General features: G+C 43.9%; 2 protein-coding genes, 1 long non-coding RNA gene and 4 other non-coding genes across 9 annotated transcripts in view; 1 reads left to right on the forward strand and 6 right to left on the reverse strand.

Moving 5' to 3' along the window:
• The window catches only part of LOC125013057 (rho guanine nucleotide exchange factor 17-like), a 66,631-nt gene extending 60,740 nt beyond the window's left edge, over nt 1–5,891 (reverse strand). Inside the window, 3 exon segments of the mRNA XM_047593348.1 lie at nt 72–3,932; nt 3,935–5,486; nt 5,610–5,891. Coding sequence (XP_047449304.1) covers nt 72–3,932; nt 3,935–5,344 — 5,271 coding nt within the window. The 5' untranslated portion in view covers nt 5,345–5,486; nt 5,610–5,891.
• LOC125013059 lies at nt 3,986–7,417 on the forward strand. Of its 2 annotated transcripts, none has more exons than XR_007113356.1 (2): nt 3,986–4,120; nt 6,442–7,417. It is a non-coding gene; the product is annotated as an uncharacterized LOC125013059 (long non-coding RNA). The 2 variants fall into 2 exon arrangements; XR_007113355.1 differs by having other exon boundaries at nt 4,025–4,160.
• LOC125013058 (P2Y purinoceptor 3) lies at nt 7,285–20,984 on the reverse strand. 2 transcript variants are annotated; one of them, XM_047593350.1, is made up of 4 exons: nt 20,819–20,984; nt 20,580–20,708; nt 10,208–10,638; nt 7,285–10,054 (listed from the first exon to the last, which is right to left on the reverse strand). In XM_047593350.1, the coding sequence occupies exons 3-4, from the start codon at nt 10,627–10,629 to the stop codon at nt 9,382–9,384; spliced, it is 1,095 nt and encodes a 364-aa protein (XP_047449306.1). In that variant the 5' UTR covers nt 10,630–10,638; nt 20,580–20,708; nt 20,819–20,984; the 3' UTR covers nt 7,285–9,381. The 2 variants fall into 2 exon arrangements, with proteins under 2 accessions (XP_047449306.1, XP_047449305.1); XM_047593349.1 differs by having other exon boundaries at nt 20,580–20,984.
• trnaa-agc lies at nt 13,024–13,096 on the reverse strand. Its single transcript has one exon. It is a non-coding gene; the product is annotated as a tRNA-Ala (tRNA).
• trnaa-agc lies at nt 14,089–14,161 on the reverse strand. Its single transcript has one exon. It is a non-coding gene; the product is annotated as a tRNA-Ala (tRNA).
• trnaa-agc lies at nt 14,451–14,523 on the reverse strand. Its single transcript has one exon. It is a non-coding gene; the product is annotated as a tRNA-Ala (tRNA).
• Nucleotides 14,985–15,057, reverse strand: trnaa-agc. Its single transcript has one exon. It is a non-coding gene; the product is annotated as a tRNA-Ala (tRNA).
• Nucleotides 20,985–21,886: the final 902 nt, after the last annotated feature.

Below are 21,886 nucleotides of genomic sequence, written 5' to 3' on the forward strand. Positions count from 1 at the left end.
TGAATCGTCTGAATGCAAGAGGAGGGCACGCACCCGAAAAGACAATGAGGATAGAAAAAATGGGAACTCACCACTCTGGGCTTGGTCCTCTGTGGAGCAGGAACAGGTGCAGAGTCCTCTGTGCACTTCTTCTGAGCTCCAGCTTCTGTAACTCCACTGGCGCTGGGATCGCCGGCGGGATCTGAAGCCGACGCTGAAGCCTGAACTCCATCCCTGGCAGCTGATGGAGGCCCCGGGCCCTCAGTGTCCCTTTCAGTGGTGCTTAGCTGGAGAATATATTTCTGTGTCACATGCTCCAGAGATGGGGCTTCGTCCCCTGGGGGCTTGCTCGAAGTTGGAGGTTCTGCATTTGATCGGACAGTGAAGCAGTCTGCTTCCTTCAGGGGCTGGAGTGGGGGAGGTGGGGAAATGGGGATGAAGGTGGCGGGTTCACTGGCATGGCGGACATGTTTGGATTTGGTTTTAGCTTTAGTTTGCATTTGCGGAGGAGGAGAGGTGAGCTGAGGTTGAATGTTGTGATCGTCCTGCCGCTCTGAACACAGATCTGGGGGCTCAAATGGATCCTCGTGAGGAATAAACGCCAACCTGTTTGGACGCTTTCTGGTAGGCCGACGAATCATTCGGGGGGACAGAACACCAGCTAGTTTTAGGTCAAAGTTAAACTTCTGCACCTCATCCTCCTCACCTTGGTCTATTGCGTCATCTTCCTCATCATCGTGATTATCAGGAGGCGGCGTGCACTCGGACTGCGAACGAACTATCTTTACTCTGTTTCCGTGATGAAGCAGTTGCTTCTGCAAGGCATGAGTGGACTTAGCTTCTGGTTCCCATAGTTCCTCTCTCTGCTCGGTTAGGATTGGCTCACTACTGGACGGTGGAATCTGGGCAGGTTGATCTAGCTCACTGATTGGTTGAGAGCTGCCGGTCTGACCTTTGGTCAGAGGATCAATCTGGGAAAGGAAAGGGGCATCGCTACGGCGACTGGGGTCACTGAATGACTTCTTCTTGGGGACTTTGCCATTGTTATGGTCATCCGTCATCAGTCTGTCCATTGCACCTGGTTCAGCTACAATGTTCCTAATAACTCCACTGTAGTCACGAATGGTGTCATCACGGAGTCCGCCATCGCTGTACACAGATAAGTCACTGGCTACGCTGCCCTTGTATTCTGATAATGTAGCCACAGCAGAGGCCTCTGGAGCACCTCCTACTCCTTTGACAGATAGTGATCCTAACAGGTTGCTGTCTACAGATGAAAAATTGTTGTTGCCTTCTTCTGCCACAGAACAGCGCCGCTGAGGCATGGGGTCACTGAGAGAACGGTAGACTGTAGACTCCCCATTTCCTACAGCTGCTGTTGTTGACTCTGCATTACTGCCATTACTGGAGTCAGAGCCTGTGTTGTTGTTACCAGAGGGGGAGAACTTGCGTCTTCGACGGACAGAGCTTGGGGTCGCAGGGGCTTCGAATCCTCCTCCTGTGGTGGCTGCTGACCCCTGTGACACAGAGCTGCTGGAGTGGGTCCCCTCACTAGCTGTGTCAATGTTGTTGATGCCAGTGGTAGCGCTCAGCTCGTTGTTAACACCGCCACTCTCAGCCTTAAGCGGAGGATGAGGCAAGGAGCTGGGTACAGCGACTTCATTCAGACGATTGGAACAACTCAAGCTGTTCTCTGTGTTCTTTTCCCCATCCTGCTTAAATGCTTCCACCTCATGGAGAGCCGACTGCCTCCAAACAGTGACAGGCTGCCCTAACACATCCCTAGCGATTCTTGACCCCAAGTTAACCCCTGCGGAGCCATGGAATGACCTCTCTGAGAGGTCGCCGGGGCCTGTCTCTGGCTCTGTCACAATCCCTTCATCTGTTAAACTCGACTCATGCCCTGAAAGTTCATCCACAGAGCGGTCGTAGAACATGCTTTCCTCCGAGTCACCCTTCAGCAAGGCTCTCTCCGGCTCTCTGCTCTGTTTCTTTGACTTCTCCCAGTACTCTGTGCCCCCACTGTTTAGTTTCTCCAGCTGCATACTTTGTCCATCCCTCTCACTCTCCCTGTTCTCTCTCTCTCTCATATGTTTATCCCTGTCTTTTGTGTTCTCAAACTCAGGCTCTTGGTCTGCCCTTACCTTATCCCTCACACTCCCTCGTTCTTTCTCCTTCTCCTCATTTGCTTTCTTTACCTGCAAACATTCACCCCCCTGTGCATCTTCATTTCTGCTTACATCTACGTCATCATCATCATCCCTCTTACTCATTTGGCAGATGTCTTGAATGACCTGCCTGGCTTCCTGCACATATCTCTCCTGCAAAGGAGTTGGCATCACTTCATCGTCATCATCAAATCCGTAATCCTTCATTCTTTGTCCTCTCCCGACCCTAAAATCCCCCCCATCACTTTCCACTTCCCTATCTGACAACGCCACTCCCCCTCCACTGCTCTCGCCATCCAAGTCAAGTTGCTGCTCAGAGGAGCTCCTCTTTGTGGTGCTGCCTGTCAGGTAACACCTCACGGCCGGTGTGGGTTTGTCTGAGTAAGTGAAGGACTTTGCACGCCGCAGAGTGGCGGTCAGGTCTTTGAGTGATGGCCGACGACCTGATGATAGAAGGGTCCCGCCGTGGCCCCCTGAGCCCATCCTGTACACCGATGACCCCTCCACAACCCCAGATCTGTCTCCTCCGCTTGTCTTCCGCACTTTGAGCTCCGACAGGTCAGATTTCAGAAAGCTCAAGAGCGTCATAGTTTCTGAGGCGATATCAGGGTTGGACATGGAAATTGGGTTTTTATCCTTATCATTAACCCCGTCTGTTCCCGTGGTTTTCCTTAATACCGTGGTCTCACCTCCTCTAACTGCTGAAGATGCCCTACTAAGTACACTGGGTAAAGGGGGAACTGTTGGCACAATTTTAGGACGCACACGTACAGGGTTACGGGAGAAGTTATCCCCATGGCCAAAACTCGGGGAGCGATACATGGTAAAATTCCCATGGTAAGTTTTACTCAGCATGGAGGAGGATCTGCTAGTGCTACCTTCTGCTCCACCCGTACTATAAAACATATTTGCTACACGGTTGCCGCAGCTGGCCTGGTCCTCCTCTTTCAGTGTCTCAGTGCTCGAGTATCGGCTGCTGCAATGTGAATCACCAGGGCTGGAAAGAAAGGGGGGTATGTTGACCTTTGACACTCGTGATACACCAGGAAGTGTCGTGGAAGTCACAGGTGAGGAGATGCGCTCCCATTGCTGCACCCTGGCTCTATGGCTGCTGGGCTCTCTCGCCGAATGGCTCCGAGAAACCGTTGCTGGAAAATCTCCGCCCGCGTTTTGCTGGTGGTGCCTCTCTAAGTGCTCCATTGTCACGGCCGTGTCACTGTCACTGTCTTCTGATTCGCCATCATGATCATTGTAATCGTCGCGGCCCGTTGCTAGTGCAGAGCCGCCGACCTTCTTCTTCTTTCTCAGAGAACGGCGGCGCACTGCCTCTCGACAGTCGGGGCCTAAAGAACTAGGACTGTCCTCTTCACTGCCTGAAGACCTGCCAATGCCCTTAGCACCCCACCAGCCATTTTTGCTGCGGGATAAATAACTACCCCCTCTCTCTGTAGGACCCCTCTCTCCTCCTCTGCTGGAGATGGAAGGAGAGAGGCCAGAGGGAACGCTCCAACCGCCTCCTTTTCGTCGCCAAGTGTGCTCCTCCTCTTCGTCTCCAGAGCTGAACCTCCAGCGGGAGCTGAGGGGAGAAACAACTCTAGCTAGGGCTCTTAGCTCAGAGGAGGGAGCTACAGTAGAGGAGGAGGAGGTAATGGCTTTATCTGGAACTGAAGCAGTGGAGGGGGAGAAGGAGGTGGGGGCTGGTGCTCTACAGGAGCTATGTGAGGAATGTAAACTATCCCTGGGCAGCCCGACCCCCTGTCTATCCCTTCTCTCCCTCCTCATCTCGACTGGAGAAGAGAGGAGGAGCAGGAGGAGGTGTCTAAGCTCGCTGATGGACTCCAAGACGAAGTAGCAGGGGGTTGAAGGTCAGGGCCGGGGTCAGATGTCAATCCTGTCGCCCTTGGAGTCTTGTGTGCCGCCTCCGCCTCAACGCTGGGACTACGAGATCTGTATGGAGATGAGTTAATCCTAAGGTGGTGACTGCGACCGCTACTGCTGCTGCCGCTCTGAAAAGTATTTCTGCCAGACACTTTGTTATTTCGCCTCTGTGTCTCTAAATCAGCTTCTTCATCGTTCGAGTACTGATGGTGGTCAGCTTTGGAATAAAAGTCCACGCCATAACTAGCAGCCTCTTTACCAGTGCGGTTTTCTCTGCTTTGTGCTCCACCTATGCTTCTGTCACTTAAAGGCAGGCCAGTGGCATCATTAACAGATATGCAAAATGACAGTGTGTCACTTCTATCAGAGAGTGGAGCGCTGTCACCAGGCCCGAGCTCATGTAGATGATGGCCTCTGCCAGCTGCTTTTAAACTCTCACAAAAGTCAGTCCTGTGCTGCTGCTGCTGCTGCAAAGCTTTGCCTTGTCCCTCATCGAAAATCTGTCTAATTTTGGTAACACTGGGCCACTTGTCAGAGTGCAGGGGAATAAAGTCGATGGGGTGCGGGGAGAGGTAACTTCTATGAGATTTGCAGGGTGGAGGAACCCCTCTGCTGACAATATCACCCTCCTCATCTGCAGTCAAACTTTTTCTGAGATCAGGGGGAAGTGCATCGATCTGGGAATAATCTCTCTTACCAGAGCTGCTGTCGGTCGACAAACGTGCAAAAATCAGCTTCTCGCTTCTCCTCTCAGAGTCCGAGCCCGACACAGAGTCGGTGCCTGAGTGAAACTTCGGCCCTTTATTGTCCGGAAAAGTGTTCGCAGTATCGCTATCAAAGAAATATCCGCCGCCGCCGCCGCTGTCTTCGTGAAAAGATTTACGAGAGCCGTCTCTCCTGGAGCCTCTAGCCCGGGGAAGAGTGCTGCTCCCCCGCGTCACAGCCGCACCGTCTCCCGGCGAAGCTCTGCGCGTCCTGGCGGAGCCGCTGCCGCCGCCGCTGCTGCTGAACTTCTCAGTAAGTTGGCGGATGGATGGAGAAATAGAGGAGAGGAGAGCGGAGGAGACTCTCTTCGGGTCTGCGGTCGGGAGGCCGGCGGTGGCAGAGATTTTGGAAACTTTCCTTGACACACTGACATTACGCGTCGCCGAGGGCTGCTCCGCTTTGCCTGGCTCCGGGGGGAGGGCGACGCCAACCGCCTCCAAACCCTCTGATTCGTGCTGCTGGTCTTCGCTCCGGCTGTCGCCCCAGGACCCCAACTTTTTGAAAGAGACGCTGCGGTACACGGCCGCGTTCTTCTTCGTCTCTCTTTCTGCCATTGTTCATGTCTTTCTTTGTTACAGTTCACGCACACATTTTAACCCCACGGACATTGTACACATCCAGGCACCTTTTTTGAGTTGTGGTCCTTTTTTTCCCCCCGCGCCGCAGCCTCGCGACAAGAAAGACAAACAGCAACCACTTTTTTGAAAAAAAGAAAAAAAAAGAAAAAAAAATTAAATATTGGCAAAGCTTCCAGCTGAATTGTAATTTGATAAGGTGATGAAGTGAGTGGGTGGGTGCTTCTCTCTTATCAGAACTTACATGTTGTCGATTCCCCGAAACCGCATCCACGCAAGGAGGAAAAGCGATACAAGTTTTTTTTTTGGCCCCAAAACTCCTCAATCTCTCCACAAACACAACTTCTCCATTGTTGTCCCCACAAACACTGCCTAACATCTGCCCATCGATAGGTTAGCTCGGCGTGCAGGGGCCCAGCGCATCATTCACCGCTAATTCCCAAACTGTTTGCGGGTTCCTTATTTTGGCATGATTTGGTTTTCCGTGACTTATGTTGTTTTTTTTGCATGTTAATGCCTGAGATAGGGCAGAGGGGGGTGGGCGGGACTAGGGGTATAGGGGCTGTCAGAGCCCCCTCGGGGATTGAGAGGAAAAGCTTTTTCTTTTTTGATAGCAGAAGGCAGATACTGCGGACTAAATGGATGTAATTATAGCTCTTTCCCTTGCGAAAAGGACAACTGTCAGAAGTTTCAGACACACACACACACACACACAAAGAGAGTGCACATTCAGTTTGAATGTGCGCCATTTCATCAAAGGTTTCATCGAAATTGGAAATATTTCTAGGAAAGTAGAAATGCAAAGCGACACTGACTTACTAGATTTATTACATATATACATATAAATGTTTATTTTTGTTTTGCTTGCAGTATTTCTGCAGCACTTTGTTTCAATCAACCTGCTAGCTGCATATCCAGCAGCAACTCTGCTGCGTGATGGTGTTGGTGAAATTAATGTGTCAGCATTCAGGGGAGGTGGAGGAGGTGGAGGAGGAGGAGGAGGGCAAAGATAAAAGTTTTCACTCATGCACAATAACCCCTCTGTGGTGCTTCCCATGTGGCTGTCTGCTTAACAGGTCCTTTTGTTCCAAGGGGGGAATTCTGAGTTCCATTCCCCGGGAGAAGACGTTGACTGCAGCGCCCTCTGCAGGCTGACCTGTTAAATGCCTTTTCACGGATTGGAGGAAACGGATTAACCACTTGAAAGTCACCAGTCTGGAAGTATGGAGGACCGCAGGGGACTCAGGAATAATAATAAAATAATACGTTTTCACTAATTAACGTGTTCAAGTGTGATTATTAATTTATAAAACATATTAATTACGCTAAATGGCAAAGAAATTCATTAAAAAATAAATGATACACAAAGGGGGTTAGCCTACAAGACAACAAAAGATAATTGAATCATCACATATAGAAGTAGAAAAATCTATTTGAAATGACATTTTAACAGGAGAAATTACTCGATTTTAATCAGGCAGTTGAAATCTCATTATGATTAGATGTTTTGTGATGCAGTCTTTCAGCACCTTCATGTAACCTTTCTGTGACACTTTGGGCCTTGTTCTGGAAAAACTAAGTAAAACTATTCAAATTAGTCACTGGATGCAGCAACAGTAAGAGTCTCTGTGGATGGAACATTTAGGGAGGGCACAGTTTTTTTACTGCAACCAACACTGGGTCAAGACTGAAGCATTTGCTCTGCTGTGCGATGTGTTATTACGTTTAATTTAATTGAAAGCTCAGATTAAAATACCGAATTGAGATCAATCTGACACTAGGAAACAAAGGACAGGGAAAGTTGCTGTCTTCGGTCCAGAAAGCTGCAGAGGGGAAGAAACACAATCTGCTCCATCACTCCATGAATCTCTTGGCCCTATAATATACACACAAAAAATAAAACATTTCCAAACATTCTGTTGCCTGCATGACTTTTTAATGCATTTTTCAATTAGTTTTACATAGACAACACCTACAACATTTTCACAAAAGAGCTAACAGATGCTGCATTGCCTAAAATAAAATAAAAAAATCTACGTAACAAAAATAAAATACTCATCTGCATTACAATGTTTTTTACAAAAATAACAGTTCTTCTAGATAATACTGACAGATACAAAATCTGTTGGCAGAGTACACACATTTGAATGTTTCTAACGCACATGAACCGTAAGACGGTGCCGAAGCCAGGAGCAGGACATACACTACATCATTACATCACTGAACGTGCATTTTGTACAGACACACATCCATTCAGACGTTTCCAACATTTTCAAGCACACGACCTTGTATTTGTGGTCAAAATATTCTCTGCACTTTGAATGCATTAAATGTTCACGTTCACATTGAACCGATACACGCAAATGCAGTATATTAGTGCAGAATTCAAGACAGAGTGTTTAGGTTGTAAAGATGCTGATGGCTGTTTCTGTTACTCCATTCAAATTAAGATTTATTTGAGTAATTTACATTCAATTCTGATATCACATAGTGAAATCAGAGGCTCACAGGGTGTCTTGTGAATGGGAAAGCCTTGTGTAGTTTATAGATCAAGAGACACTGAATTCCTTTGATAACTACATTTGGCATCAGATCGACGATTAAGTGCATTGTTCACTCTTTCAGAGTTCTTCACGGGGCACAGATTGAGCATTTAAACACTAAAAGAAAAGAACTCTTCTGAAAAAGTGCTCGCCTGGGCTTTCACAGCAGCCGAAAGACAAAATAAAGAGTTTAGACGATCAAGGGACTCTCATTTAGAGTGTTAAACAACACAATATATAATGAAAAGGAAAAAAAAATCCAATGTTTGCTTTACTTGGTGTGTCTGGAAATACAACTAACAACACACCAACATACATTCATATGTCCTTTACGATGAAAATAAATTGGAAGTTTAAGTTCATTTCATGAACTTTATCTTTTACCAGATAAAATCAGCAACTCTGTTACTTGGAAAAACTCCACCAGAAATAGCACAAGCAAGTTTGAAACTACAAATTTCCTGTATTACACACACTATTTAAACTGCATCCAGGTAATGCCACTAAAACACTACTAAAGTACTTAACAGTTCACATGTTCTTTGGAGCGACTCTTCACAGCAGAGAGCTCCTTTTAATGTATCTACTCGCACAGTATTTACACACTCAAAGGAAGTGGAGAACCAGACTGTTATGTTTATGTCCTTAAATATGTGATTCCTTCTAAGCAATCTAATGCAAGACTTAACAGTGCATTAAAGTTTGCACGAGCTTTAAGAGCTGGATATTTACATGTTTGTTGCTGTGACCGTAGTCAGCAAATGTGAGCTAAATTTTGAATCTTTCACTGCATTTCTGTCACGTTCAAGTGTAAGAAAAACGAAAGACCTTCATATGATAACAAAATAAGCCACTGAAAGAAAACAGCACATACATTTTTTCATTCCCAATCTTGCCATTTGGCATGGCATGTTTCACCCCAAAGCAAATGTATCTATACACACAAGTACTTCAAGCAACTCCAACATGCAACCAACTGCATCTCCTCCTCCGTCCTTCTCTGCTTTACCTTTAACCTGGCGTCTCCACAGAGCATTTCTGATTTACAGTACACTTCACAGTGAGAAACAAAAACAAACAAAAATTACAGAAAGGAGACTCGAGAAAGACTCAAGAAACTTTACAGTCCAGTGCACAGAGGAGATTTAAAGTAAACGTTTCACATGTACCGTGGATGATGTTAATGCCCTGGTCTGATGATAATGAAATAAAGGCTCTCAAGGAATCTCAACGAGAAGTGTCCAAAATCCCTGAATGCCCACAGTCATAGTCCCAGCAAGTCAGTTTACCGTTGATTTTAAAACATCGCCACGTTCATGTTGCATTTGAGAGGGCTTCTAAGTATTTTAGACCTTTTAAAGGGTACGGTGAGTAATGTCTAAAAGGCCGACATGAGGAAACTTGTTAAAACTCACCAACCAGCACATCAGCCTAGATCATGGCTACTGTAGCAGCACACGATGTGCAGTTTGTTCACACAGATGTGCCCTTGTCCCTCAGGGTGGTCACTTTCAGCATGAACCTCCTGGTGCTCTTGCGGTAGCGCGGCTGGGTGAAGTAAAAGAGGATGGGGTCCAGCAGGCTGTTCATGCTGGCAAACGGCCTGGTGCTTTTATAGATTATCGAGAACAAGTTTCTGGTCTCGCAGGAAGCTCCCTTCAGAGTACGCACCACCAGGTACATGGTCTTGGTGAGGTGAAACGGAAGGAAGCTTATGCAGAACACTGCCGCCACCACGACGATCATCCTCACCGCCTTGTCCCGTTTCTCCCCGGTCGCCATGGTGACCCCCTGGTACGTCACCGGGCGGCAGAGGATGTGGGCCATCCGGCAGTAACACATCATCACGCCTATAAACGGCAGCAGGAATCCGAGGCACGTTAGAGCCATGCCGTAAGGGTAGTAATCTACAGAGCGCTTTGGCGTGCTCAGATCGTAGCACACGGTGCGGTTGCGCTGGATCCCCGTGGCGGCGAAGTGATACGTCGGCGCGCACAGAATCGCCACCACCAGCCACACACCTCCGCAGACACACCAGGCCAGCCTTCGGCCGCCGTGTTTGTGCCACATCGCGAGAGGATGGCAAATGCCTACGTAGCGCTGCACGCTGATGCAGGTGAGGAACAGGATGCTGCCATGCAGATTGCTGAAATGGGAGAACACAAAAATGTAAGCGTCACAGTGTGTAAAATCAAATAAAACAGCAGTTTCGAGGAGGATCGGCGTCTTTTTCTAATGCAGTACTACAGAATGGAGATAACAGAATATATTTGGAGGTTTCTGACGGTCAAGAACTCACCTGTAGAACTGAAACCTGACCAGTTTACAGGTCAACTCTCCAAAGGGCCAGTAGTCATGACTGCCGTAGTTGTAGATGAGCAAAGGAAGCGACATCACATACAGAAAGTCCGCTATGGCCAAGTTGAGCATATAGATGTTGTTTTTGGACAGGTTGGGCCCCTTCTTCCATATTTTCAGGATGACGGCAGCATTGAGGGGAAGGCCGACCACGAAGACAAAGGTGTATACGGAGGGGAGTAAAATGCGCTTGAATTCTTCTTTGTAGGTGCAGCGAAGGGCGGCCGCCCTGGTAACGTTGGCTGAGATGATGCTGTCGTCTGTGTAGGGCTCCGTAGGGTGTACGCTGGCGGAGAACAGGTCCAGGCTGAAGGAGTCTGAGAGGAGAGTCTCCGTAGGGAGGGAGTTGAAAGAGTGTGGCATCTTCACATTCTGGAGGAAAGACGGGGTCAGACATGAGGTTCTTTGTTATACGAATGAAGATATTTGATTAAAATAAAAACAGGAGGACGTGGACATGTAGCACTAAGTTAACCTTTGTAACTGCTTCACATTGGCATGTATACATATGTGTGTGTGTGTGTGTGTGTGTGTATCAGTCGGTATAAAAACGGATAACAAAGCATGTATAGTTCGTCTAAAGGCAGCCAATAACAGCTGTCTTAAACAGATCAGGGAATAAAACTCACAAATTATGTGCATGTATGTTGTTATACGCATGTGTTTATGCATTGGAATGAATGCATCTAAATTTTGTCATTGTCTATATGTTGGTTCTCGGACTGTCCACCAGGGGGCACAAGAAATCAGTTTTTAGTGGACAATTGCAGCTAACTGCTAACTCATAGTGCAGCCTAAATACACTGAGTTCAGCAAGAACTACACAGTTACACTATTAAAGTAGGAAGGATACATGTGATAAATATTTGCAGGATAGCTGTAAAAATAAATAACAAAGTACTTTTTTGTTGGCATTCAACACTTTTCGTATATCTGCCAATACTTGTAAATTGTTTATTCTATTTTTTTTTATCTTGTTATTTTTATATTATTACATATCATATTACATATCACAGTCCTTTGACATATTATTACATATACATATCATTCTAATTCTAAGTAATGATATCACAAAAGAAAAAGACACACATAATCATTATTATCAAGAAATCAACTGCACAACTACTTCAGATGACATTTACTCCTGGTTAAATATGACTCTTTGTAACCATTCCATCGTTATGAGTGCATACAGTGTCATTTCTCACTACTTTATATGTACACTTGCAGTTTACAACTGCGGAGTCTGAAAAACTAGATAAATCTGGAAGTGAAGTGTGTGACACCAGGAAAAATACATCGTCGTCTATAAAACGTCTGCAGCTATTAAACTGACACGCTAGAAAAGCAGACATTTTTTCTTTCAAAGGAACCACAAGGAGAAAGGCTGGATTATGTGATGCACCCTAAAGGAATACAGTACAACAATTCTCTAATGTTAAGCGGAAGAGAAGAATTAAGTTGTATAATACCACTACTTTGTAACACTTATTCACTCATTCATCCTAAAATACAACTGTCAATAAAATGAGAGCCGGATGATCTTATGATCTCTTAATGTAGCAACCATCTTCTAACAAGCCTAATTGTTTTTAATGTTTTGAAATTTAAAACCACTTGCAGACTGTCTGGTCTCCCACTCACACCTCACACTGTGTGAAACAGGTTGAGATTTAATCCACAGCCTCAATTATGGCTCTCACACCAAAACAGCAGTCACGTCCACATCCACCCTTCATCATGTGGCTGAATGAGCCCCTTCATAGTCCTGACCGTGATTCATAGTATTTCACAACTACAACCTTTGAGTGGAAAAGTCTGTGTGTGTGTGTAAGAAAGCATTCATGTGTAATGTCTTGTAAAACTGCCTTAAAAAAAAAAAAAAATCTGAGTGTGTTTTTAAAAATCGTATTTGATAGTGTGTGTGTTGCATCAGGTCCTGTGTGTGGGTGCGCGAACGCCAGTGACGCATGATTTCATAATTCCTGGTAGAGCGATTAGAAGAGAGGAGGAGGTGAGCGCTGTAGTGTGCCAGCAGGAGACAATAAAATAAGAAAGAAAGAAAGAAAGAAAGAAAGAAAGAAAGAAAGAAAGCATCACTGCACTGAGGCGGGGGCATGAGGCATAGGGGTGTAGCAAAGACTCCTGAAAAGTGAACAGCTTCATTTGGTCATGACTCACAATTCAAATTTTTGATTTGTTAAAACCCATCTCAAGAAAAAGCCTTAAGATGAATTTCCTTGGAGAACTTAAAGCACAATGACACAATAACACTCACTCACATCTTACGAAATATTAATGTTGTAATCTGTTTCATGGTGGTCCGGGAAGAGGGGCTCTGACTTCCCGGGACAAAGTGTAATCAACCACTTTTTGTCGGTATTCATAATCCTGGCAGTTAAAACAATTAGACTCTACAATTAGACCACAAGCTTTCCAGGAGTAGGAAGGAAGAAAGAAAAGTAAAGATGAAAACTGAGATCTGTCAGGAGAAAATGACACGGCTCGGATTTCTACACTGGACATTAGCACCTCATTCGAATCGTGGTTGATATAATCATATTATCAACAAAAGAGGATATTGCTTGTGAAGAAATTAATGAATGGTTTCTTTTTAAATGAATTAAGGTCTGGGGAAAACATTAATATGAAGCCTCTCTCTGGATTCATATGCGGTTAATTGAATGTCAATTTAATAGGCTGTAGATATTCTGTTAAAAGTGTCTATGGTAGATTTGCAAGAAAAGAAAAGCTTACTGGAGAATGCGGGCATCGATCCCGCTACCTCTCGCATGCTAAGCGAGCGCTCTACCATTTGAGCTAATTCCCCTATGTGGAAAGGGGCTATAATTTACCACATACACCAGCACATCTTAGTGAGTGACGGAAGCATGACGCTGACATCTCGTCTATCTTGTACAAATTCTTTTAAATGTTTCCATAATGTTTACAAAGTCATGGCTGGAGAATGTATGCTAAGCGAGCGCCCTACCATTAGCGCTGATTCCCCTCTTCTCACATTACACCACAGTTGACCGGACCAACCTAAATAAGTCGCCATTACTCCATTTCTGCGTCAGACATGTGAAAACAAAATTGGTAAAACTAGTGAAATTAGATCACTCGCAAAGCATGTGAAGACACAACCAGGTGGGAAAGGCATAAGACACCCAGAATAATCTGTAGCTGACTCATGGTTATACAACTGGAGAGGTTCACATCACAACCTCACATGACACCTTCAGTGAAGTGTTATTTCCGTAGGGCTCCCATGATGATTGAGTATGCTTCTGCAATTACATTTAACAGTATACGGTTACATAGGGCGGCATGCGTGCTTTAGCAAGCTAAACAGTGATCCAGTGAACCTGTTTTTATCCATGCGTTTAAATAGTTATGCGTCATATTTTCTCTCTCTCTCTAGACGCCAAATTGTCTCTGTATGTGTGTACTAATATGTGTGCTCATGCCTGTGTATGAGGGTGAGAGAGGGAGAGACATAATTGTTATAATATAACATGTAACGTTTCCCCGTCCGCCCCAAACATTTCCAGAGAACACTCATTAAACATTGCTCACAAACTTCTAAGGAGTTAAGGGCATTTGTCATGGCATCTGTTAGTTCTGTGACTCAGAGAAGTTTTTTTCTGCCCAGCTAGCTATTGTGTTTCTCCTGAGATTGTCTTTAGTCCAACACGTACAATGAATGGCACAAATATGAATTGGTGAATGGGAGGGGGAGCTGACATTACTGGTTCTAAGTTCCCTCTGTAATGTGGTCAAAGACAGCTCCTCTACTGTAGGTTTGCTAAAATGTCCAGCTGGAGAATGCGGGCATCGATCCCGCTACCTCTCGCATGCTAAGCGAGCGCTCTACCATTTGAGCTAATTCCCCTTCAGAACAATCCCTGACTTGTCACAAGCTTAGGTGGGAATTTTATGAATTTTCTGCCCAAACACACTCAAAAGAAAAGGGATGGGCAAAATCGATAGGATTTTACTGATACCGATGCCATTATCGAGTCTGTTTATCCGCTTCTTTATCAATTCCCTTGTCAGAAGAAATCATTTTGTAGCATAACATTTCTACTTAAAGCGCATGAACACAAAATTAATAAAACTAGTAAAATTGGATCATTGGCAGGTTCACACTGACCTACTGTAGGTTTGCAAAAGTGTTTAGCTGGAGAATGCGGGCATCGATCCCGCTACCTCTCGCATGCTAAGCGAGCGCTCTACCATTTGAGCTAATTCCCCTGCACAACAACAGCTGAGGACAGACCAAATGGTCGGGTTGTCCACCCACAGCCCTTCCCACAGGGGTTGCGTTACCAGAGCAATGACAGGGACACTCCTTCGCACAACACTCTGTTTATCTCTGTCTCGCACACACGCGTGTGATTTGACAGGAGTGACACACTGCTACATACTCTTCGCCTTGAGGTCGGCCAAAAGCAGAACACAGTGCAAGATTATATTTAAACCATGGTTTCAAGAATGTGGCTGCAACTCAGGACAAATAAGGGAGACTGAAAACTGAATATGACGCGACTTGAAGTCAAATGTCACGTGTAAGTTGAAATGTATGCATGTGGACTTGGCGTCACTGGGACATTTTAACTGTACTGAAGATGTAACATGAGTACGTCCAGTATTACCAGAGCACTCCCTGAAACTAAGATTCAAATATAGAAAGTAAAGAAGAGCAAAATACTTATTGGAGAATGCGGGCATCGATCCCGCTACCTCTCGCATGCTAAGCGAGCGCTCTACCATTTGAGCTAATTCCCCTGCATGCATAACAACAATCTGTCACATACGCAGCAAAGATTAGTAGGTCAATAACTGAGGAAAGGTCACGTCTACCTCGTATGACCTCACGTAGGGCAACAACACCTCCTGCCTGGTCAGGATGGCACACCAGCGCCTCAATTTTCTCAAGAGGGTGAAGCGTGCTGGAAGCTGGGGCTCAGCCCCGACCTCAGTTTACAGAGGATCGTGAGAGGCAGCCTGCCCACCAGCACAGACATTCACACAACCAGATGCAAGAAAGATGCCCCCAGCATCACCCACCCTGCACACACACACCTTTAAACACACACACACACACCTGCTGCCTCCACCCCCATAACAAAGCTTTATTTACTTAATTATTTTGATATCATTGTTAATATGCTGGAATGTTAACTTTGTTCCACATCATGTGCAAGTATATGTTGTTGGAATAACAATAAAGTTTCCTTGAATTTTTTCTATAAGCAAAGCATAGCTCATGTTTTCTTTTATTCAGCAATTGATAGTAGGGCAGATTGAAACAGAGACATATGCAAAAACGAGCATTTTCAATGGTACTGGTAATTTTTTTTTAATGCGTCTACTATAAGTTGAAAAACTATAAGTACTGCCTGATAAACGCAGCAAAGCAAATGTATAGAGACATTAAAAACACTGCTCTGTCATACTGTTTTCACTGATATCCCCAATACTCTGTGAAAAATCCATCAAGTGTATGTAGTGGAGAATGCAGGCAACCACCCAGCCACCTCTCGAAGGCAAAGTAAGCGCTCTATAATTTGAGCTTATTCCCTATGTGTTTCAGATGATACAAAAATACACATCACTGTAAAGAAGACAACTGTAAAGAAACGTGCAAACGGTCACATCTGATAAACACCAGACACAGTAGCGTGATCTCCTCAGCCGTGGCCGCCACTCTCCATCTGTCAGCCGGCTTTAGAGATGTTGCCCTGTCGGGAAACTAATCTAAAAAGGCAGGTAGGTGGCAGACAAGGGCACACGCTGTGCTCAGATCAGAGACACACTATCTCCTCACAATGTACACAGGGCTGAGAATGTAAATGAACAGAAGAGGCACAGTTCAAGAGAGCAAGCAGGAAGCAACTCAACCCTAATTACTTTCCCATCTCTGATCTCTGCTGTCCCCCTGTCACCCTAATCAATAATTCATGCCCACTGCTCCTCACTCATTGGCCCCTGTGCTCTAGCTATAAAAAAAAAAAGGCAAAAACAAAAGAAGGAAACAAAAGCCAGAATCCCACATAGAAATGGTTCAATCACTTGTGTTTACAGACACTACCAGAAAAAAGAGTGAAGAGAAAACACAAATGTTAAAATGTGGCCAATCCTCACATCAATGTGTCCTAATGACAAATACATGCACACACAAATGCAACAAACATCCTCTTTGATGTCTTATTTTTTCCCGCAACAAAGACCAACACAACGGGATGCTGCAAATGTCACAGTCCTTTGACAAAATCAGATTAACAAAAACACTGCGCTAATTAGCAGCTATTATAGCGGGGGGCTGAGATTATCAATCCTGTGAACAGACGCTGCGGCTATTACGCAGGAGACATTTTACACTCATCAGATGCTGCATAAATAGATACATGGGCGATAAGGAAGGCGAGCTGCTTGCCATCTGGTCAAGAAGACAATAGAGGAACTGCCTGTTGCACTGGAGTCTGCACCGCAGCTTCTATTACCAAGAGAGAAGCATGCACGTGTGTGTAAATGTGCACGCTTCTTGATTTTCTCTAAAAATGTTGTGGGCACTGACATGCATGCATTGTGGACTCTAGAGCCGTGAGCTTTACGCATTAATCCATGGAGATTTACAGTTATTTTAAGAGATTTGGGAAAAGTCTAAACTTTATGAGAACTAACGAGCAAAGTTAAATTCAAAGTCCACTGTTGACCATAAATTTGTTGTATCTGCTGAAACTAACGTACCTTACATTTGTCCATAGCATGCCACATTTTAACACTATTTGTCCTTTGTCCTTAAATTCAATATCTGCGTCATTACGGCAACGACAAACTGATAAAAAACAAACATGATCTTATTCTACGTGCAGACATGTCCTATACTGCATAAAACAGGTGGAATAAGTGGGAAACGCTGAGGATGTTAAGACAGTCACTTCCAGTCCACTACAAAAGTACTTGTGGACAAGAGTGTTTTAAAAACTGATGGATTACACGCGAGGCTGCAGGTAACAATACGTAGCAGTCTGCTGGTAATTATTTGCTGTAACCCGCAGACATGTCGGCGCATGCAAGTCTTAGAGCTGAGGATTTCTGAGGCAGGCATGTGAAAACAGAAACACAGCCGGTCACGTTGCTCTTTTCTGCGTGTCAATCCGTTGCAACACACAGGAGGTCTGATGAAAGAAGCACAGACACAGAACAGAGAGACACTGGCCACCGAAACCAAAATGCAGAGAGGTTCCTTCTTGCGTGACCCTTTAGACTGAACTTTCTCTGTTTCAGTTCATTCATTCGGCCGGATATCTTTTTTGCTGATTTCTGTTTGGCATAGGAGGAAATGGAACAATTTTATGTGGCCTAATCAATCATTTCCTACTGACATGTCAGTCCAAACCACCATATCCCTTCATCTCACAGAGCAGTTTTTAGGGAACTCTATTAGCCCGACTCCAGACCTCTGCATCACCAGCCATGTTTCAAAGTTATCCAGCCATTCAGTTACTGCTTGTGTGGTGATGGCTGTTCTCCTGGAGCAAAGACACACAAACTGAGTGAGAATGCACAACTACTCTGCGCTGACTCACAATACGATAAAGCGAACGGGAAACACTCAAAATTTAAATGCAAGTACCGCAAAATTAACTCTGTAAACCAATATCACTATACTAAACAGTGACGGAATAATAGCAATGACCCTTTAAAGACAAAGCCAGGTACAAGATATCAGAACATAACTTTGCTTTCCAAATGACCAAGATACAAAATTAGACAATTTCTAGGCATCGCATATCCCAAGAACGCTTGAATCCTTGTACCTTTCTAGAAGGTGTGTGTATGGTCTGCATCTACTCCAGCATGGCTGCAGCATATTCATGCACACCATTTAAATTAGTTGACAAATAAGAAATGTGACGGGCATTTCAAAGCTCAGAAACCAGCAGATATCTTATTTTAGTCCTTTCCACTGTTCTGTCATTATAATTATAAATGCTTCTCTTTATCTGTGTGCAGATAATCCAGGAAAGTGCAAATATTTTCGGAAAAACAATGTTTTTGCAAACTTGTGCTCCCGCAAGCTGCCGTTATCTCGATGAACACCTTTTGTAGAGCTGTGAGACGCAGACCTGTGATCGCTGCTGTTATGGGTTTGTGGTGCCGGAGGGATGATTATGCGGAAATTGTGAAAGCAGAGACAGTAAAGTACAATGTAACAAAGTTTTTTTTTTTTTTTTTTTTTTAACTCAGGCTTTGGTTGCCACGGTTTCCAATGAAGATAAATGATGGGAATCATCTCTCTAAATCTTACTTAGAACAGATAAAGTCAAATTTACCTAAGGCCATTCCCATTAAAGTACCACTTTGGCTGCTATGTTTAGGGTACGCTGCCACTGGTTATTTACTGAGTGAGATAATGCTGTGCACTTAACTTTGTCTTGTAAACAATTATGCAACCGTTTTTCTGTCTCTATGGTATTGTTTTTCTAAGTGTGCAACTCTAAAAACCGGTGTTTCATCAGTCTGTGCTCTGTCTGACAGAGAAAACACACACAGATGCCTGACTAGTGCATGGCAGAAAGGAATCTTCGCTAAGAACACAGTAACTTTGCCAAAGTCCCATGGACTAGTGTGCCAGGTCCTTACACATTACAGCCTGTCCAAATTGTTCTTTATTGTGTGCCTCTGTAATGTGACAGCTTGTTTTTACTGGGTCTACTCTTAGTGCTGCTACAAAAACGAAAGAGATAACGTATTGCATTAGCAGCAGACAGGAATTAACAATTTTTCTTACAAAAAGCAACAACAGCAAAAAATAAGTTGGGAGTTTTTTAGATTGTAGCTTGAACAAACCAATATGTAGACAGAAGACGCCGACATTGTTTATGTTGTTGATATTAGTCCTTACCCTGTTTATTCAGATTTACTGTTGTTTATACAAGTCAGTTATTAAAGTAACTAAGGAATAGAGCAAATTTATCAAAGAAGTCTTATCTCTCATTTCTTTAAACTACACAAGCCTGTGGTTTTTGAACGCGATGCAGCTTAATGTCTTTTGGTAAATACAGATATAAAAACCGATGTTGTTTTTTTTAACGATTTCCCTTCGCCTCTGATCTGATTCGTTTGTGAATATTTGTGTACACGCCAAAAAGCATGGCATACACACAAACAAGTAAAAATTTAGATGAATTAATGCTGCATGTTCCCAGAAGGATTTCATGTCCACATTCTTGTGGCTGGCAGCTTCTGACGTAACAAGATTTGTTTTTGTTTTTTTTCATTCTACGGAACAATCTGCAAAACCTCACACCGTTTGCTGGAAGTTTCATCAAGATTTTGTCACAGATGTTCCCACCTAGGTTGTCTGCAGTCTTTCAGCATATGCATTATAACAGTTCCTTGCCTGAAGCCACATCACATCGGTCCTTGAAGTTGTCACATTTAGAGAGAACGTGACTTTGTTTATTGGTGGAATTAGATTAAAAACACTGGGGAGAAAGCAGGAAAGGAACACAACAAATTCGATGATATCACAGCAGACGGGCTCATAAATACAATGCCTGTACAATAAGTTGTTTTCAGTGGGACGCAAATCTTCCTGCGTCATAACAGGAAACACATCGTAGTTTGCTGGTTGTTTCAGCTATTGTAGGTGCATATGTATTTCCTGGATATCTTGATTGAGCATTTGAATATAAATACAAGAAAAATTGAAGCGTTACAATAGGTGTAGGACGTATATCACAATGAAAATGCTAAAGAAATAAAATTGATAAGACTGGTATTAAGCAACACATGCTATAGCCCAGTGGGAATAACATGCTGGTATCCAATAAACTGCAGTCCCTTGGCTAGCTCTTTTTTATTCCTTTAAGGCAGGGGCGTCAAACTCATTCTAGTTTGGGGGCTACATACAGATCAATTTGATCCCAAGCTAAAAACAGTAACATAGCAGCATAATAACCTATAAATAACAACCACTCCATATATTTTTTCATTTGTTTTAGGACAAAGAAGAACAAGTAGATTAGGAGAATGTTTACATTTAATGAACTAACCTTAAAAAAAAAAATGAAGAATAACAAGTGCAATTTGGGCACATTGCTGTCTGATATTTAGTCCTGGATGTCAGTGTTGTGTTCGGTCCAGTTCTCTTACTAAAATAGCGGGCAAAATTAAGACAGCACGTATTTTCATCGCAATTCACGCCGGGGGCCAGATTATACCATCGAGGGGGGCGGTTTTGTTGTTTTGTTTGACACCTGTGTTTTTAGTCTTAGTGAGAAATAAATACAACTTACCCCGAATGGCACCAAAATAAAAACTGTGGCAGTATCAAGAAGTTGGCGACTTGGCCATGGCAGAAGAAGACTCGTCCTGTTGCTCCTTGGCTCTCTAACAAAGACCGGTCCGGCGGGGAGGGAAAACAACTGTTGATGGAAGAAAAGTGTAAAGAAAACACTCTGCACAAACTTGAAGATTTTATATGTTACAGTCCGTTGAGGGGCAGCGTTTATAACTCATCTGGACCCGATCCCACCTCTTTATCTTGCACCGGGACACGCGCTCTCTCACACGCTGTTTATGACTCGACTGCGCCGACGACGCGAGACCGACTCCACGCACGCGCAATGAGAAGTCTTCTTGCGAGGAAACGAAATTGCAGACTCTAAATATAACAAATATTTATTTTCATGTGGTCATTCGTTTTCTTCCTTTTTCGTTCTTTTTTTTCTAAAAAAAGGTAGGTCGACATTCCTTGACAAATAAGGCACAGTCGTGAGAACTATACTTTTAACTGGTTGGCAGGTGCAATTTTGAGGTGCCTTAGAAACATAGTTCCGGTCGGGAGTTAACTCATGTTCTAAATCAAGGCGCACGAGGAAGATTTAACCATGGAAACCTTACGTGTGATTCGTCACTGATTCTTACAAAGGGTAAAATAAACTTCAGAAAGTGAATAAAAGTTTAAAACAAAATTCAGAAACTGAATAAAAAGTTAGAACAAACTTCAGAAAGTGAATAAAAATTTAAAACAAACTTCAGAAACTGAATAAAAAGTTCAAACAAACTTCAGAAAGTGCATGTGCAAACATCGCAATTCATGCCGGGGGAATGTGCAAACATTCCGATTAAATGTTAAGCTGTGTATTTGGGAAATCTATTATTCGAAACGGGGAAAAACAAACAGCGAGTAAAAAGACTGTGATGAGTAAAGTGGAACCGCCCACCATTAAGGAATGGATTGAACCCGTCTATGAGATTTGTGGAGAAGATATCGTCTCCCTTCAAAGTTGAAAAAGACAAATTTTAAAAGGTCTGGACCTAATGGACTGAGTATATCAAACCAGATCAGATCTGATTTCGTTTGACACTCTTCTTTATGTGTTTTTTTTTTTACCATTTCAACTAGTGGTCTTTAAAAGACACAAAATTTTCAGATCATTTCAAAAGACAGTCCATGAATACTTGTTTTGTTTAGATTTAAATTCAAATAAATCAAAATTCAATCAATCACAGTTTGATCTTCTGCAAAAATTAAAAATACTGGAGTCTACAAAGTAGGACACAGACAGTTAGACCGCCCTGAGCCATAAACGCATAACAC

Source organism: Mugil cephalus, chromosome 9, assembly GCF_022458985.1.
Source record: "Mugil cephalus isolate CIBA_MC_2020 chromosome 9, CIBA_Mcephalus_1.1, whole genome shotgun sequence".
NCBI classification, from domain to species: Eukaryota; Metazoa; Chordata; class Actinopteri; order Mugiliformes; family Mugilidae; genus Mugil; species Mugil cephalus.

What these genes read in the sequence shown, in the direction of transcription:
- LOC125013058 (XM_047593350.1), bottom strand. Translation starts at nt 10,629, where the DNA reads ATGCCACACTCTTTCAACTCCCTCCCTACGGAGACTCTCCTCTCAGAC. An exon ending in GTCAGGTTTCAGTTCTACAG is followed by an intron (nt 10,055 to 10,207) that starts GTGAGTTCTTGA and finishes CTCCCATTTCAG; the next exon opens with CAATCTGCATGGCAGCATCC.